General features: G+C 37.6%; 2 protein-coding genes across 2 annotated transcripts; both read right to left on the reverse strand.

Moving 5' to 3' along the window:
- Positions 1 to 1,025: 1,025 nt before the first annotated feature.
- LOC145607024 (uncharacterized) lies at positions 1,026 to 3,838 on the reverse strand. The gene is made up of 5 exons (XM_081662813.1): positions 3,620 to 3,838; positions 3,136 to 3,514; positions 2,003 to 2,572; positions 1,688 to 1,930; positions 1,026 to 1,147 (listed from the first exon to the last, which is right to left on the reverse strand). Exons 1-5 carry the CDS (start codon positions 3,836 to 3,838, stop codon positions 1,026 to 1,028), a joined length of 1,533 nt encoding a protein of 510 aa, XP_081518939.1.
- A 10,832-nt stretch (positions 3,839 to 14,670) lies between these two features.
- On the reverse strand, positions 14,671 to 15,807 carry LOC145607026 (uncharacterized). The gene has a single exon (XM_081662814.1). It carries the CDS (start codon positions 15,805 to 15,807, stop codon positions 14,671 to 14,673), a length of 1,137 nt encoding a protein of 378 aa, XP_081518940.1.
- Between the last annotated feature and the right edge of the window lie 644 nt (positions 15,808 to 16,451).

The raw sequence follows: 16,451 nt of genomic DNA on the forward strand, positions 1-16,451 counted from the left end.
GATACAACCTTATTAAGGACCAACTCGACGAAAGATTTAAGCTTATGGCGGCAACCCAAGATCGATATATATATATATACTCTATCAATAACTAATAATTTAAAATATCATTGGTCAAAGTTTAACAATACTAAATTAGTCTAAGTGAGACACTTTCAAAAAAAAAAAAAAAAAAAAAGAATCCAAAGTTTATACCCATGACCCACGACAAACTTGTTGTTCTATTAGGAAAAAAAACTGTCAGGAATTAATTTTCCGTGGTTTTCATTAGAGTATGACGAGCGTATATATACAACCTAGCAAATAAAATAGCGCTCATAAAATAGGCCCGATAACTATACACTATACACAATAATAGGCCCTAACACCCCCCCCCCCTCAAGTTGGAGCATGCAAATCACAAATGCCCAACTTGCCAAGTAAATACATGAATTGATTTTTACTCAAAGCCTAGGTGAATATATCCGCTAATTGGTCTGTTGTCTTCACATAAGACGGACTAATGATACCATCCTGAATCGCATAACGAAGATAATAACAATCCACCTCAATGTGCTTGGTACGCTCATGGAAAACCGAATTCTGCGCAATATACAAAGTAGATTGATTATCACAAAACAAACTCATAGCACGGGGATGCGAGACACCCAACCTCAGAATAAGAGTCTTTAACCATTTCAAATCATCCGTAATTTTAGACATTGAGCGGAATTCGGCCTCTGAAGAAGACTTGGCCACAGTGTCCTGTTTCTTAGTCTTCCAAGATATAGGAGAAGCACCAAGAAACACCAACCAACCAGAGATAGAACGTCGCGGCAAGGGACAACCTGCCCAATCCGAATCACACCAACCTGTAATATGTAAATCGCAATCCGAACTCATAAGGATTCCCTGACCCGGACATCCTTTCAAGTACCGCACTGCACGAAAAGCAGCTTCCCAATGGTCCTGTCGCGGGTGTTGCGTAAATTGAGACAAAATATGCACCGCGTATGCCAAATCCGGTCTAGTAAAAGACAAATAAATCAGACGACCCAAAGCCGTCGATACTGCTCTGGATCAGAAAGAAAAGAGGACTCTGATTTCGCTAGAGTATGATTCTGCTTAATAGGAGTACTTTCCGGACGAGCACCTAGCAAACCAGACTCTGCAATAATGTCAAGTGTATATTTCCGTTGACATAAAAATATGCCTTCCGGACTACGAGCAACCTCAACACCAAGAAAATACTTCAAAACACCCAAATCTTTCATATGAAAACAGTCATTCAAGTATGACTTGAATTTTGAAATCGTAGAAGAATCATTACCAAAAATTATCAAGTCATCAACATACACCAGAACACTAAGTTGAATATACCCAGATTGTAGATTAAAAAGAGAATAGTCAGAGTACGATTGCACAAAACCGTACCTTTTCAGAGAGGAGGCCAATTTAGAGTACCAACAACGAGGTGCTTGCCAAAAACCATACAACGACTTCAGAAGAAGGCACACCATACCAGGTTGAGAGCCATGAAACCCAAAGGGAAGCTTTATATAAACTTCCTCTTCAAGATCACCATGAAGAAATGCATTGTGGACATTCATCTGATGCAATTCCCAATTCTTTGCAGCAGCGACAGCAAGAAAAGCACGAACAGTGACCATTTTAGCAACAGGAGCAAAAGTCTCATTGTAATCAATACCCTCAACCTGATGATTACCAAATATAACTAGACGAGCCTTCAATCTCTCGAGTGTGCCATCAGAATTAAGTTTGACCTTGTAAACCCATCGACACCCAAGAGCTTTCTTTCCGGAGGCAATTTTTCCATTACCCATGTGCCATTTTTTTTCTAATGCATCAATTTCTTTTTTCATAGCTTCTTTCCACCCCTCATCTTGCATTGCCTCCTTGAAATTACAAGGCTCAACCATCGTGTCAACAACTGCAATAAAAACACGGTGTGGCACAGAAAATTTATCACAATTCACAAAATGTGCTAAGGGGTAAGGAGTACCTGAGGAGAATGGAGTGGACGGTGAACTTGGAGAAGTAGATGGACTCGAGATAGAGATAGTATGTGCGACATAATCACGGTGCCAACCCGGAGGGTGTCGTTCTCTTAAGCCACGACCCAAATCTAAATTATTCGAGGTGCTAGAAGGTTCATTTTCAGTTTCAGAGTTGCTGCTCGGACTATGCTCAGTGATAGAGGCAGTAGAGAGCGCAGGAGTGATGTAGGGGTCGGGCTGCCTGCAAGCAGATGCACCAGCAGCCTCGGAGGCAAAATCTGCCACGTGCAGGATGCGGTCTGGGCTGTTTGCCGCAGGTGGGCTACGGTGCACACTGTTTTCTGGTGTGTGCAGGCTGCTGTGTGGGCTATTTGCCGCAGCCTTGTTGCGATCCGTACTGCCGTGAGTGTCAAAATTAATAGCAGTCTCACCCACATCTAAAATGTGCTCAAGATCCTCAAGAAAATCAAGGTCAACCCCAGTATGATTAGTTGAAGTGGCAGAAATATCATCATGAGTATTATGCAAGGCATTATCATCAGCAAACGGAAACTCATTCTCATTAAACTTAACGTCTCGTGACACAAAGATTTCCCCCGTATCAAGATCATATAATTTTCAACCTTTCTTGCCATGAGGTTAGCCCATAAATACACATTTTCTACTATGTGGTGCGAATTTATCACCTTTGGCTTTTTGGTTATGAGCAAAACAAAGAGAACCAAACACCCGTAACTCATCAAAATTTGGTTCTTTGCCAAATAAAATTTCATAGGGAGTTTAATTAGCCAATAAAAGAGAGGGAGTGCGGTTAATCAAATACACCGCCCCAAGAACACATTCACCCCAAAAATCAATCGGAAGATTTCCTTGAAACATGCATCAAAGCACGACTCACATTCAAGATATGTTGATGCTTACGCTCAACACGACCATTTTGTTGTGGAGTTCCAACATAAGAGGTTTGAAAAATAATGCCATTATCATTAAAAAAAAGTTAACATGGGTTTGAATTCGGTACCATTGTCACTTCGTACATATTTGACAATTACATCAAATTGACATTTAATCATGGCAAAGAAAGAACAAAAGGAAGAATAAACTTCGGTTTTATCAGTCAATAAATAAACTCAAACACCTCTAGAAAAATCATCAACAATGGTCAAAAAATAGTGTGCACCACAAGTAGAAGGCGTTTTATACGGCCCCCACAAGTCACAATGTATCAATTCAAAAATACGACTAGTCCTACTATCACTATCAGGAAAACTATCCTGTGTTTGTTTAGCTTGCGGACAAATTTGACATGCTTTATTCAAAGATTTGCTACCAGAACTAGTACTAATTGCAAGAACTAACTTGACAATTCTTTCCGACGGATGACCCATACGACGATGCCAGAGCTCGAAAGTAGAGACCTCAGGAACTGTCACCGCACATACTTTAGGAATTCGCCAGAAATAGTAGAGTCCATCTATTCGTTCACCGCCTCCAATCAGGCTCCTCAAGTGTTGGTCCTGTATAGCACATAAAGAGTCAGTGAATCGGACAAAACAATAAGAATCATCAATCATTTTTGACACCGAAATCAAATTGCATTTCAACTTGGGAACAAATCAAACATGTTCGAGAGTAATCCCATTAGCCAAATACACACGTCCTTCCTTCGTTGCTACAACTTGTGTACCATCCGGAAGACCAATAGGGCAAGGAGAAACGGATTGCACATCAGTGAGACACGATTCATCTCCCGTCACATGATAAGAGGCTCCTGTGTCGATAATCCAAGAAAGAGAAAAATACTCACCAATCATCTTGTCTTGCTGACGATGATTAATCATATGTAATAGGGTCTTAATATGTTCCGGTTAGAGTTCGGACAGAGCAGTGAGAGCAGGGGCAGAGAGGGCAAGCTGATTTGCAGAGCTTGAGGCAGAGGAGTCACTTGGGGTGCTGCCTACAGAAGTAGCACGCACCACTAAAGCAGAAGCAGCAGGGGAAGGATTTGGGTTGTTGCGATCAGAAACAGAAGACGATGTGCCGTGACCTTTCTTTCCATACTTCTCCAGCCACCATTCGGGATGCGCAACACAAAGCAACCTGTGTTGTCATGGCCAGTACGCTGACAGTGAGTACAAGACAATTTGGCTTTTTCGCGGTGAAACAAGGAGCCCTTTGATCGATCCTTGGAAAGAGCAAACACGTGAGCCTCCTCCTTCGCCTGTTAAACCTTTCTTTAAGCAATTCCGCGAGATTGTTCCTCCTGGAGAAACGCTTGATATGCTCTGTCTAGAGTCATGGGGGGCTGCTGGGACAGAAGATTAGTCCTCACCACCACATATTTTCCATCGTCAATACCAATTAAAAATTGGTGCAATTTCTCCTCTTCTCTGTCAAGCTCGTACTTTGCAATAACATTGCACGAACAAGACCCACAGTCGGGTTGAACAATATAACCATCAACAAACCTGAGCTTGCTCTTGGACCAAAGATTATTGCGAATTGACCTCGACCACTCTTCATAGTTGTCAACGGAAAGCAACACGGGACAAATCACCAATTGAGAACCTTCGCTCGGATGAAGATAGTAATCGGTGAAAGGCTCATACTTAGTGGGAGGTGAAGGAGGTGGAGGAGGTGTATCATCGTCCGCCATCGCACAAAATTACGAGCACCACAATAAACAAACACACGCACACACACGAGCTGCCTTAGGTCTGCTGCACACCAAACACACACACACACACACAACACACCTAGCAGCACACCCTGCCAACACCTTGCGCGCACACACCACACAAACGCACCTTCTCACACACACACCCGTAGCATTGAACAGAGCAGCACCACACAAACCAAAACACAGCAGCACGCCACAGGAGCACCGCAACACAGCACGCACAGGTAAGATGCGCACCAAAAACAGCAACACAGCTCACGAATTGAGGATTTTGAAGCCTAAATCGATAGCTAAACCAGAAAAAATTTAAATTTTGGAAAAATTAGGAACCTTAATTCGCCCAAAAATTAAAATCAAAATTTGTGGAATTTGTTAAAATAAATAGAAGCCTAATCTCACAAACATAAACAATTTGCGGAAAAAACAACCAAGGATCGAAAAAAACCTCTAGAAATTAGAGAGGCTGTGATACCATGTTAAGCTCAAGAAATATTGGAGAAAACGGCTTCACATCCATGTGGAGGCTTGAGGCGAATTAGATCATCATAGAATCCCATTAGAGTAGTGTAATGATCCTCAACTGTCATATTCGACAATTGTTTACAGGTTGCAATAGAGGTGCGCAATTGTTGGAGGCGGAGGCCACTCGATTCACAAAACCTTTTCTCCAAATAATCCCACAGCTTTTGTGCTTCTTCAAAATAGGGTATTGATGCCGCAATTTTAGGTTCAATAGCCCGTAATATCCAGGAAACCAACATCGAATTTAGAGTTTCCTAATCAAGCATCTTCTTTATCCCGTTTTCCTAATTTTCTTCTTTTTCTGAAAAGTGGGGAAAAACTGCAAATCTATGAGAAATCAACATTTAAAGCCAAAGTTCCCAAATTTATTGTTTCCTTTATAATTAAGGCATCAACAAAAGTTTTTAACGCTAATTTAAGAGTTGATAAATTTGATGAAGTGTATTTCTTTATTGAGTTTTCCCATTATATTATTATTATTAGGTGAGTGGGGATCGCCGGTGCCGTGGGTGGGGGAAAGGGAGAGGGGTGGGTGTCGCCGTGCCGGGGATAATTTGAGCGTCGACTTCTGGCACGGGGTGGGGGGAGGGGGCTATCAGTGAGGGTGCAGTGGTTGGGCTCTACTAACGGAAATATTAACCAATTATGTTAAGTGTGGTAGCAAACCTATGCTTTTTTTCTTTTTAGTGATAGTAAAGTAGAATAAAAATTTGGATGGGTTGCAAAAGTCAAAGTAGTGTATTTTAGTGGTAACAAAAGTCAAATTTTCCCAAAAAAAAAAAAAAAAAAAAAACCGAAGCACACAATTTTCTTAGTGGTAAACTATTAAAAAATAAATTATTATTGGTAAATTCTTATATCATTCCTAATTCATTTTTTTTGGGTGCTCACGAAGGGCTAGGCCCCATAAATGAAAAAACAGAAATAAAAACTACGGTGGGACAGACCGAGAGAAAGCCACACCAACACTATCATCATGTAAAATACGACCTAAAGCTAAGGCCGGGAATTGAATCAACTCTACTTTGTTGTTCTAGATGACTCCTTGATTGGTGAGCCAATCTACGGCTCTATTTCCCTCTCGATAAATATGCATCACTTCTTGTAGGGAATATTTCAAGCACTATAACCCCAAGCTTGAACCCCACTGTGATCATACATTAAAGTATGGTGGCGTTCCAAAGGGAAGAAAGCTAGAGCAAAAGAGTTGCCAACAAGTTTTAGGAGCTTGTAAACCAATCACGAGGTGAAGGTTACACCCCTTAAACGATCCGGGAGATCGTCAACTCCATAAGGTCTTGAACCAAATAGGGTTCGGGGATGAGGGTACGAATCCAATCTACAAAAGAAAGGGCTCGCCCTATAAAATAGGCCTCTACTTTATTCTACTTGTATTCATGTGCACTTTTTTACTAGCATGCAAATATTAGGTTAACCCTAAACCTGTTTATCTATGTTGGTTGAATATTAATGCACAAATAATTCTATTATTGGCGATCACTTGAATTAAAATCATATTAGCCTAAACCAAATTATTAATTATCTTATTAAGCGTGATTTCAAGTACAAATTCCCTTTAACATGCATAAAAGGCGTGATCAAGCAATAAAAATAATATAAATAATATCAAGCAACATAATAATAATAATCATCATAACAATAATCATGTTAATAATAAAGCTTAAATATAATAGCAAGATCCTAGGCATGATACTAACAAGATTGATAACAAACCCTAGCATGTCACTAAACATTAAAGATCAAAGCTTTAAACCTAACATGGTACTAACATGATATATGATATTAGAAATAATAAGAGGCACCCTAAACATGAAACTAGAAAGCAATAAATAGCATCCTAACATGATACTAGGAATTAATCAAATCTAAGCATGCTTTCTACATTGAAAATAAAATAGGGAGTAAGCTAATCTACTTACTTTGAAGCCTCGTACCTATTTCTAATAACAAAATACACAAGTTAGTAAACTTCAATGAAAATAATAAAGAATAATTAAAGAATTAAGTTAAAATCAAATTAAATAAAGTTTGACCTAGATTTGGACCAAACCCTCGAGAATTATCAACCTTTCACGTCTAGGGCGAAGACAACTTCAAACTTGGCTAGGTGTTTCTATATCTTGTGTATGCGGAATTGTGTTTGTAAAAGGTGGGTTTAGAAAACGAGAAGGAAAGAATAAGCTATATTGCTTAGAGAAAGAATAGAGAGAATTAATGATTGTTGATGATTGTAGATTGTTTGAAAAAGGGGAGATATGACCTCTATTTATAGGAAAAAAGATAGTCAAAGAATAAAGAAAATAATCCAAATTCGAATCGAAATAAAACTCGTAGACAGCAGTTTTTGCGAATTTTGTTTTTATCATATCTTTTGATCAAGAAGTCCAAATAAGGCATATAATATGTCTTTGGAAAGCTCTCGAAGTCTACTTTCCAACCCAATTGGAATTGAATCAGATTAAAATCTTTTGTAGATAATTTCGTATTCCTTTCATATCTTTTTCGTTATAGCTCGGAATTAATATTATAATATATCGTTCGAAAGATAATTTCAAGATCTATCCAACCATATAAAATTTGGATAAAAAATATAAGGCACGAAAATAATATCTGACTATCTTTGAACAACTTTAAATTCGAATAGAATTAGGACTTAAAAAAGGAAAGTTTTAAAAAAGGAAAGCTTATATTTAAATAAAATTCCTTGATCTTATCTTTTCAAAAAAGGATAAATAAGATCTTTTAGAATTTTATAGAAGATTCTAATCAATCCTAATTAGTTTAGGAATAAGATTAAACCTTTGGACCCTCCTCATGATCATTGGGTCGTAGGTAAAATCCGGTTTGGGCCCAATTTAGTATTTTGGCCATCACTTCCTCATTATTCATCAGAATTGGGCTTATAATATATCATTGGAAAGGTCTTTTCAAGCCCCATCCAACTACACCATTATTGGACCCTTATCGTGGACCAAACTAAACTTGATTGGACGTTTTTATAAGATAGAGTAGGTTTTCGAAAACAGAAAGAAGAATTTTAATAAAAACTAACCGCAACACTAGACTTTTCACACTTTCACCTTATTCGATTATGGTTCGACGCGAAAGGTATTCATCACTGGGTTTGTTTTTGGGGAGACACAAATGGGTGCCTACACTTCTACTTGCCAATGTTCTTCTGCCAATAACTTCTTACATTTCCTGATGTGATGAACACACTCACCATTAGACAAATCTTCATTTTTAAGTGCTAATACCAAGGCTTGGTTATCACTTTGCACTTTAAGCTTTGTCACCTTCAATCTCTTTGCTTGATTTATGCCATATTCCAATTCTAACACTTCATCCCTAAAGGCAGAGCAAACCCCAAATCGAATTGAACAACCATACACCATTTTCCCTTTGCAAGTCTTAATCAGCCCCCCTCCACCTGCATCTCCAAGCGTACCTTTTGCCGCACCATCTGTATTCAAGGTCAGCCAACCACAAGGAGGTGAAATCCATCTCCTCATATTTATTTCTTTTCTTGCGCTATTGTTGGTGTTTAAATTATCATCTCCCAATACCTTCCACACCTCTTCAAATTTTCCCAAGAGAAATTGCTTCACATCAATAGGGATCCCATGTGTTTTATTGAACACCATACAATTTCTCCATCTCCAAATCCACCACAAAACAATTGCAAAATAGGTTGGCCAAATTTCTGGAGAGAGGGAGTTATGGCTTTGTACCTTAATATTTCGAACAATCCATTGTTGCAAGCTTCCAGTTTTGAAATTGCTTGTTAAAGCTGGACCTCCTACTTGTCTCCAAACCTCACGGCTGCTTTACAGTCTCTAGGAATGTGGAGTGTTGATTCCTCGCCATGATTGCAGAGCTTACAAGTGGGATCATCACTAAGTCCACACTTGAACCGATTAACATTACACATGACACGATCATGCATAGCAATCCACATAAAAACTCGAGCTCTCTGCTAAACACGAACTCACCACACAAGATCCCAACTTCCATCCTCTTATTTAATGTTATCTCTTCGAATACTAGCCATAGCTGATTTAATCGTGAATTTGACATTTAGAGATTTACCCCAATACATCAGGTCCCCTATTGACGAGTCAGTCTTAAGCTCATAAGAATCAATTAATTTCAGCACATAATGGGGGAGCAGGTCTGCGAATAGGTTCCATTTCTAGCATCCAGACGCATCCTACATCTCAGCTATTGTGGCACCATCTACTTCCCGAGGGATTTCAGCTATAGACAAATCGCGTAAAGTAGAGTTATCAGCCCATCTATGGTCCCAAAACAGGGTAGTCGCCCCTGTACTTACAACAACTCGTGATCCCTCCCATAAGTACTTAGCACTTTCAGTTATGCTATGCCAAACATTCGACATATTTGTTTTTGGTTCAAAACATGTCTATGTCACACCTCCCTTTACAATACTTACTTCTTAACACACTTGACCATAGAGAATGTGGTTCCGTGATCATTCTCCACCCTAATTTTGAAAGGAACGCTTCATTCGCTTGACGAGATGATCTCATACCTAGCCCTCCTTGGTCTCTCGGTTTTTAAAGGCACTCCCAAGACAGGAGGTGTATCCTTCGTTTTTCCTCATCCCCACCCCATACAAACCTTCTATTCTCTTGTCAATGTCATCACAAATAGTACGAGGAATATAGACACCTAAAAATGTCTCCCCAAAACCAAACCCGATGATGAACAACCTTTCACCGCCATTATTGGTCGGGTCGAGTATTTAATCTTTGGAGTGCTTAAATCCATATTAAATTCCAATAAATTTGATAAACCAACCCAATTCCTAGCCCATTTCCCCAAACCATAAATTATTTTCCTCTTTTCGTGGCTATAAACCCAAAATAATTCATTTCGTGTCCTTAAAATTAATCATTTCGTGTCCTTTTTATAAAAACGTTTATAGCAGTTTATTTTGGTCCATAATATGGGTCCAATTATTGAATGGTTGGATGGGGCTTGTAAAGAGCATTCAAACGATATATCATAAGCCCAAATCTGAGTTATAACAAATAAATTATGGCAAAAAACTAGGTCTAAACCGAACCTAAGCTCACCTTACCTACAACCCAATGATCATGTGGAAGGTCCAAAGGATTTAATCTCATTGGTTAACCAATTAGAATTAATTGGAAGCTTCTAAAAGATCCTGATTATCCTTTTTGAAAAGATAAGATGAAAGAGTTTGAAATGGAATAAAACTCCTCTAGTAATTCAATTCGAATTGAAAGACGTTCAAAGAAAGTCAAAAATTATTTTCGTGCCTCATAGTTTTTATCTAAATCTTAGTTGGTTGGATAGCTCTTGAAATTATCTTACCAATTATATATTATAATATTGATTCCGAGCTATAACGAAAAAGATATGAATGAAATATCAAACTCTATCAAAAACTTACACCGTCTCACTATTTTGGCCATATCTTTATTCTACAAAATATTTTAATCTGATTCCAATTGGTTTAGAAAGTAGACTTCAACAGCTTTCCAACGACATATCATTTATCTTATTTCGATTTTTGGATCAAAAGATATGATAAAAACAAAAGCCACTGTCTATCGCAAGAGTTTTATTCCGATTCGAACTCGATCTTTTCTTGATTCTTTGACCCTCTTTTTTCTTTATAAATAGAGGTCATACCACCCCTTTTTGAATCATCAACAATCTTGATCACCAAATCATTCTTTCTTCCTCTCTTATACACCAAAAACCTTCTCTCTTCTCTCTCTCTCTCTTGCTTAAACCTAATTTCTAGCCACCATATTCTTCCATCATTCCTTCCTTAAGCACTCCGAGGAGTCCATACAACACCCGAGGTTTCGTCCTTAAACCACGGCGTGAAATGTAGAATTAACTAAGGATTTGCACCATATCAACTCTACATTATTTAATTTAATTTCAATTTGATTATATTTTTATTATAGTAACTAACAATTTATTCATGATGTAGCAATTCAAGGAAACGCAGAAAGTGAGTAATTAATCACTTAATTACTCTTATTATTATTTCTTATTGCTAATATCATGATTTGTGTTATTAAAATTTTATTTGACTAATTATTTATTATTAACTTGATTCTAATATTAATGTTGATTTCTATTATTATTTATGATTACCATATTGCATGTTTAAAGGGAATATGTAATTGAAAATCACAACTAATAAGATTATTTGGACAACCGATTTAGGTTCCTTCAATCTTGTTACTAAATTGAAGTGATAACAAATATTTTAGAATTATATGTTGCATTAACATTCAACCAATTTAGCATAATAATAGTTTAGAGCGAATTGAATATTTTGTTAGTATGCCTTTGAGATCACATGAATACTTTTTACAATAAGAATCGAGTAGAGGCAATACGGGCGTTGGGCGAATGTGACTCCATGACTCACTTCGTACCATCATCCCCGATCCTCCTTTCGTGGTTTCGAACCATATGGAGTTAGTAATCTCATGGATTATGAATGGGGTGTAACCTTCTCGGGTCAATCGTTGTTGCCTTTCGTTGTCCCTTTTCGTGGTTGCCTTATAATCATCCGTGAACGATTTACAAGTTCCTTACAAACTCGTTGGCGGCTCCCTACTGTCCTTGTCCCTAATCGTTGTCCCTAATCGTAATGTCAATTCTCACTTCCAATGAGTGTCAAGCATATTCATAACATGCTTTAACGTAGGCGCACTTCAAAGAACGCCTACAGGGAAGCTTGGCTGCTTGCATTGCATACGATGTCATAGTCAAAATTGTAGACTTTGCCAATTCAATGGTAAGATTAATGATTATTTCAAGTAATTGCTTAACCATGATTTAATTTTTTTTAAAACAAAAATTAAAATTCCTAAAATGTCCCCACTTAATACACTCAAATTCCTATAATGCCCACACTCAAACCTATCATCATCTTCATCCCCCTCTTTCTTCCTCCTTACCTTTTTCACTTTCAAGCTCCCACTCAATCACCACCAGCCAGCCACCTTTCCCCCGCCCCAACCCACGACGGCTCCCACCCAGCCTTCCCCTCGTCCATGCGCCGACCTCCCCCATCCCTGCCGCGTCTCTCCTTCCCCTTGAACTACCACCACCACCCCCTCTCCAACAATCCGTAAAATCCTCAATTTCTCCTCCCTAGAGGATGAATTTTGGCTCAAAATCTCCCCAATTTCTGCAATTCCTCCTTTAAATTATTGTAATTCCCTTTGTGGTGTACTTAGGGTTGAATTTGGGGTTTATTACTAAATTATTGTCCCCAAATAAAATTAAAAAACAGAAAATCAAACCTTAAAAATTGAGTAAGCTTGCATTTGAATTTGGGAAAATTAGGGCGAAAATTTCAGAAATTAGAGATCCAACGAAGAAGAAGGATCGTCGATTGTCGTCGCCAAAGAATCGTCGGGAAATGTTGCGCCGTCGGTATTTTTTTCTAATGAGATTTCGGCATAATGACACATGGTGAGGGAGGGGTGGGGCTGCGACGGGTTGGGTTGGTTATTGGTGGTGATGTCGACAGTTGGATGGTAAGTCTGGTGGTGATGGCGATGGCAGTGGTTCTGGTTGCTGGGAAGTGGGTTGTATTATTTGGGGGAAAGGTATAATTGAGGATTAAGGTTAAATTAGTCATTAAGTATTTAATTAACCAGAGTTAAGCTTATACTTTCATTAAGTTCACCATTGAATAATTAAAACAAATTAAAGTTTACCAATAATAATAAGTTTTTAATAATTTATCACTGAGCCTGAGTTTACAAAAGAGAATTTCCCTACGTTTTTTAGTCGATTTGATTTTTGCATAGTTTTCAAAACAACATTGTAACTATCTCAAAAGCAATATAATACGGAGTAAAAAAAAATAAAAAATAAAATAAAAAGAGAGAGAGAGAGAGAGAGAGAGAGAGAGAGAGAGATAATTATTTGAAAATTTTGAAGTCGTGACGAATCTAATATAGACCACATGACTATTTTACTAAAATTGTGTAAATACTAGATTATTCCATGTTACATTAAATCTCTCAAGATCCCAAGTGGAAAAAGCATATAAAATTGCAGTGTTTTATTTACTATTGTATACATATACGAAGTATAACTTAACTGGTTAGTGCGTTCTTCCCGATTCCATTACTCGTTATATAAATAAGGTTATTATTCTATTCTTTAAAATAAATAGTATCTATATAATGGTAAAGTAAGAAAGAAAATATTATAGTTAATTAAAAATTTCCTAAGACAATTTGAAAAAAAGTATATAAAAATGGTAGAAAATTATTTATCCACGTTTCGACACATGTCATTTTTTTATTCGTCTTGAAAAAAAGATTAAGGTTAGTGAGCTTGATTGGCTCAGGGGCTTATGCCTAGAGGTTCAGTAACCTCGGTGTAATTTCTTTCTTTTGTGATTAATAAAATTTTGCCTTTCTTAGAAAGAAAGAAAAAAAAAATTTCTCTTCAACTTCTTTAATTTCATCTTAAGTGATTATCCTTATTTTGTCTAACGACTCTAATAATTAGCTTTTGATAAAAGTTACTTATATATTTTGGAATTTAATTATATATTTTAGAAAAAAATATTAATTTTTTTTTACTAAAATCATAAGGCACATCAGTTGACAATGTTACGTTAATACGACCACCAACATATCTTAAAGGATGTATATAAGGAATATATCATTCCCACAAAATAGTTTTGTAAGAAAAACTAATGATTATTGTATAATGTATTCGTAGATCTTTTAATTTTTCTATAATATGTGTCAATATCCCATGAATTGCATACACTTAGTTTGGTTTAAATAAAAGGGAAAAAGCCTAATATATATAGGATTTCAAGAAATATACAAGTAGTAATTAAAGTAGTCAAATTATCAATTGTTTTTTTTTCTTCTAGAAAACCAGGTAAAAATTATCCATTTAAATAGTTTTTTTTAGAGGATTTATATCCATTGAAATAGTAAATTAAATCTTGTTTATTCTAATCATTTTATGCCGAGAAAATTGGCGATTCACTTGATCTTAAAGACATTGCTTTAGAAAACTATTTTAGTAGTGATATAATTTATTTATTTGATAATAACATTATATTATTAATAAGAAAAAAGAAAAAAACACACCCAAACAATGTTGGAAAAAAGAAAAATGTTAAGGAAATGTTGCTTTTGGTTGCAATAATGTTGATGATGATTGTCATTGTTGCGGCTAAATGCAAAAAAGAGGGTCATGTTTGTTTCTTTTTTTTTTTTTGACAACAACAAATTAAAAGAAAAGCTAGTACGAGAAACTAATTAAGTCTACCCTACACCTATTAGCAATAACATGTGCTTCTGCAATCTGTTCCCGGGTAACTTTCCAAGTAAGGCAAGTGCAAAATCGATTTCCTTCCTGTAGTAACTCTTGAATTGTCCATAGCATTCGTATCTACCTTCTTCTTGGTTGTTGTATTAAGTGAATAATAGCTAGTGAGTCAATGTACAAAAAAATTCGTCGGTGACCTCTCGTTCTTGCCCATTTAAGTGCAGCCACACAAGCCAAAAGTTCTGCATGTAGAGCAGATAGCGTCGTACCAAAATTACCACATCCATCCATAAAAATATTATTATCGACTGAATAAGCCCATCCCATGCCTGCATGTCCATTACTCTTTTTCCAAGAGCCATCCACCATTATAATCAATTCTAACCTATCATCAGTTGGATCAGTAATATCCTCCTTATCACATCCTATGTTTACTCTCTCAAACCCAGGTGGCATCCCATTTAACATGGTATCCTTCACTCTATTCTCGACACAACCATTCGTATGTCGCCAAATAGATAAGTCACGCATTGACGTTTTGTAATTTCTGAACAGATCTGCAAGATACCCTCCTTCATTACTAAAAACTCTTCCATTTCTAGTTAACCATAGACTCCAAAGAACCCCAATGAACACAATTATTCGTTCACTTGTCTTACCATCCTCGCTGTGAAATAGCAGGATATATTTCTGAATCCAGTGTCCCAAAGGAGTAGATTCATCAATTTTGGAGGAAATATGCAGAGGGCAATTAAGCCAAGCATACTTCGCAAAAGAGCACATCCTAAAAAGATGTTGATCGTCCTCTTGTTCCAGCCCACAAGAGTCACAAGAAGCCTCTATATCTATGCCTCGTCGTACTAGGTTCGACTTGACCGCCAAACCATTCATCACTAGCTTCCAAAGGAATAAGCTCCATTTTGGCGGTACATTTAGCTTCCAGGTGAGTTTGTAAAAGGTAAAGTTTGAACCATACTCATGGTGCAATAATAAGCCGTTCATTAGAAAAGCGTAGCCAGTCTTCACAGTGTACAGCCCAGAGGCATGGTGCCCCCAGTACAACATATCCTTCTCCTCAGAAGAAGGCAATTCCATCTCTAAAATCTTTTGTGCTGTATCCCATTCAAACCTTTCTCTAATAAGTGCCACATTCCAGGAATTGCTCTCCTGAGAAATCAAGTCTTTCACTCTCCCTGACCCCACCCCTCTCAGCAGTTGGTTAGACTTGAACACTGGAGGTGCTCCCTGCACCCATCTCATATTCGCAACCTTCACCTTCTCACCGTTCCCTACACTAGTAGAAAATATGTAATGGCAAGCGGTTCAAACCCCCTAATGGGAAGCGAATCTGAACCGCATGCTATTAGGGGGCTTGCCATTAGCCTTTTACATGGCAAGCGGTTCAGAACCACTTGCCATTTGTAGTGAATGGGCAGCGGTTTTGGCGCCAAACCGCTGCCCATTATGGCTATAAATTTTTTTTTTTTTTTGGTGTTTTTCACTAAAATTGATACACGAACAAACTATATGTAATACCAATAATATTTAGATAAATTAATTAATTGTTGTAACTTGTAAGTATTACATTTCATAAAAAAAAAAATTAATACAAGTAATAAAAATAATACAACAGCTTGATTAACAAAAAAAAAAAAAAAAAAAAAAAAAACAACAACAACAACTCTTGTTCACTTGCTCCACCACCACCACCGTCCATGCACGCGCACCACCACCGTCCATGCACGCGCACCACCACCAAATCCCACCCATTTTCGCGTAAAACGACCCCCACCATCCATCAGATCCCAGCCCATTCGCCCACCAAGACCCCCACCAAAACCCCCACCAACACCAGATCCCAACCTACTTCGCCCACCACGACCCCCACCAAAACCCCCACCAAC

The sequence above is a fragment of the Chenopodium album genome, chromosome 23 (genome assembly GCF_948465745.1).
Source record: "Chenopodium album chromosome 23, dcCheAlbu1.1, whole genome shotgun sequence".
In the NCBI taxonomy this organism is placed as follows: Eukaryota; Viridiplantae; Streptophyta; class Magnoliopsida; order Caryophyllales; family Amaranthaceae; genus Chenopodium; species Chenopodium album.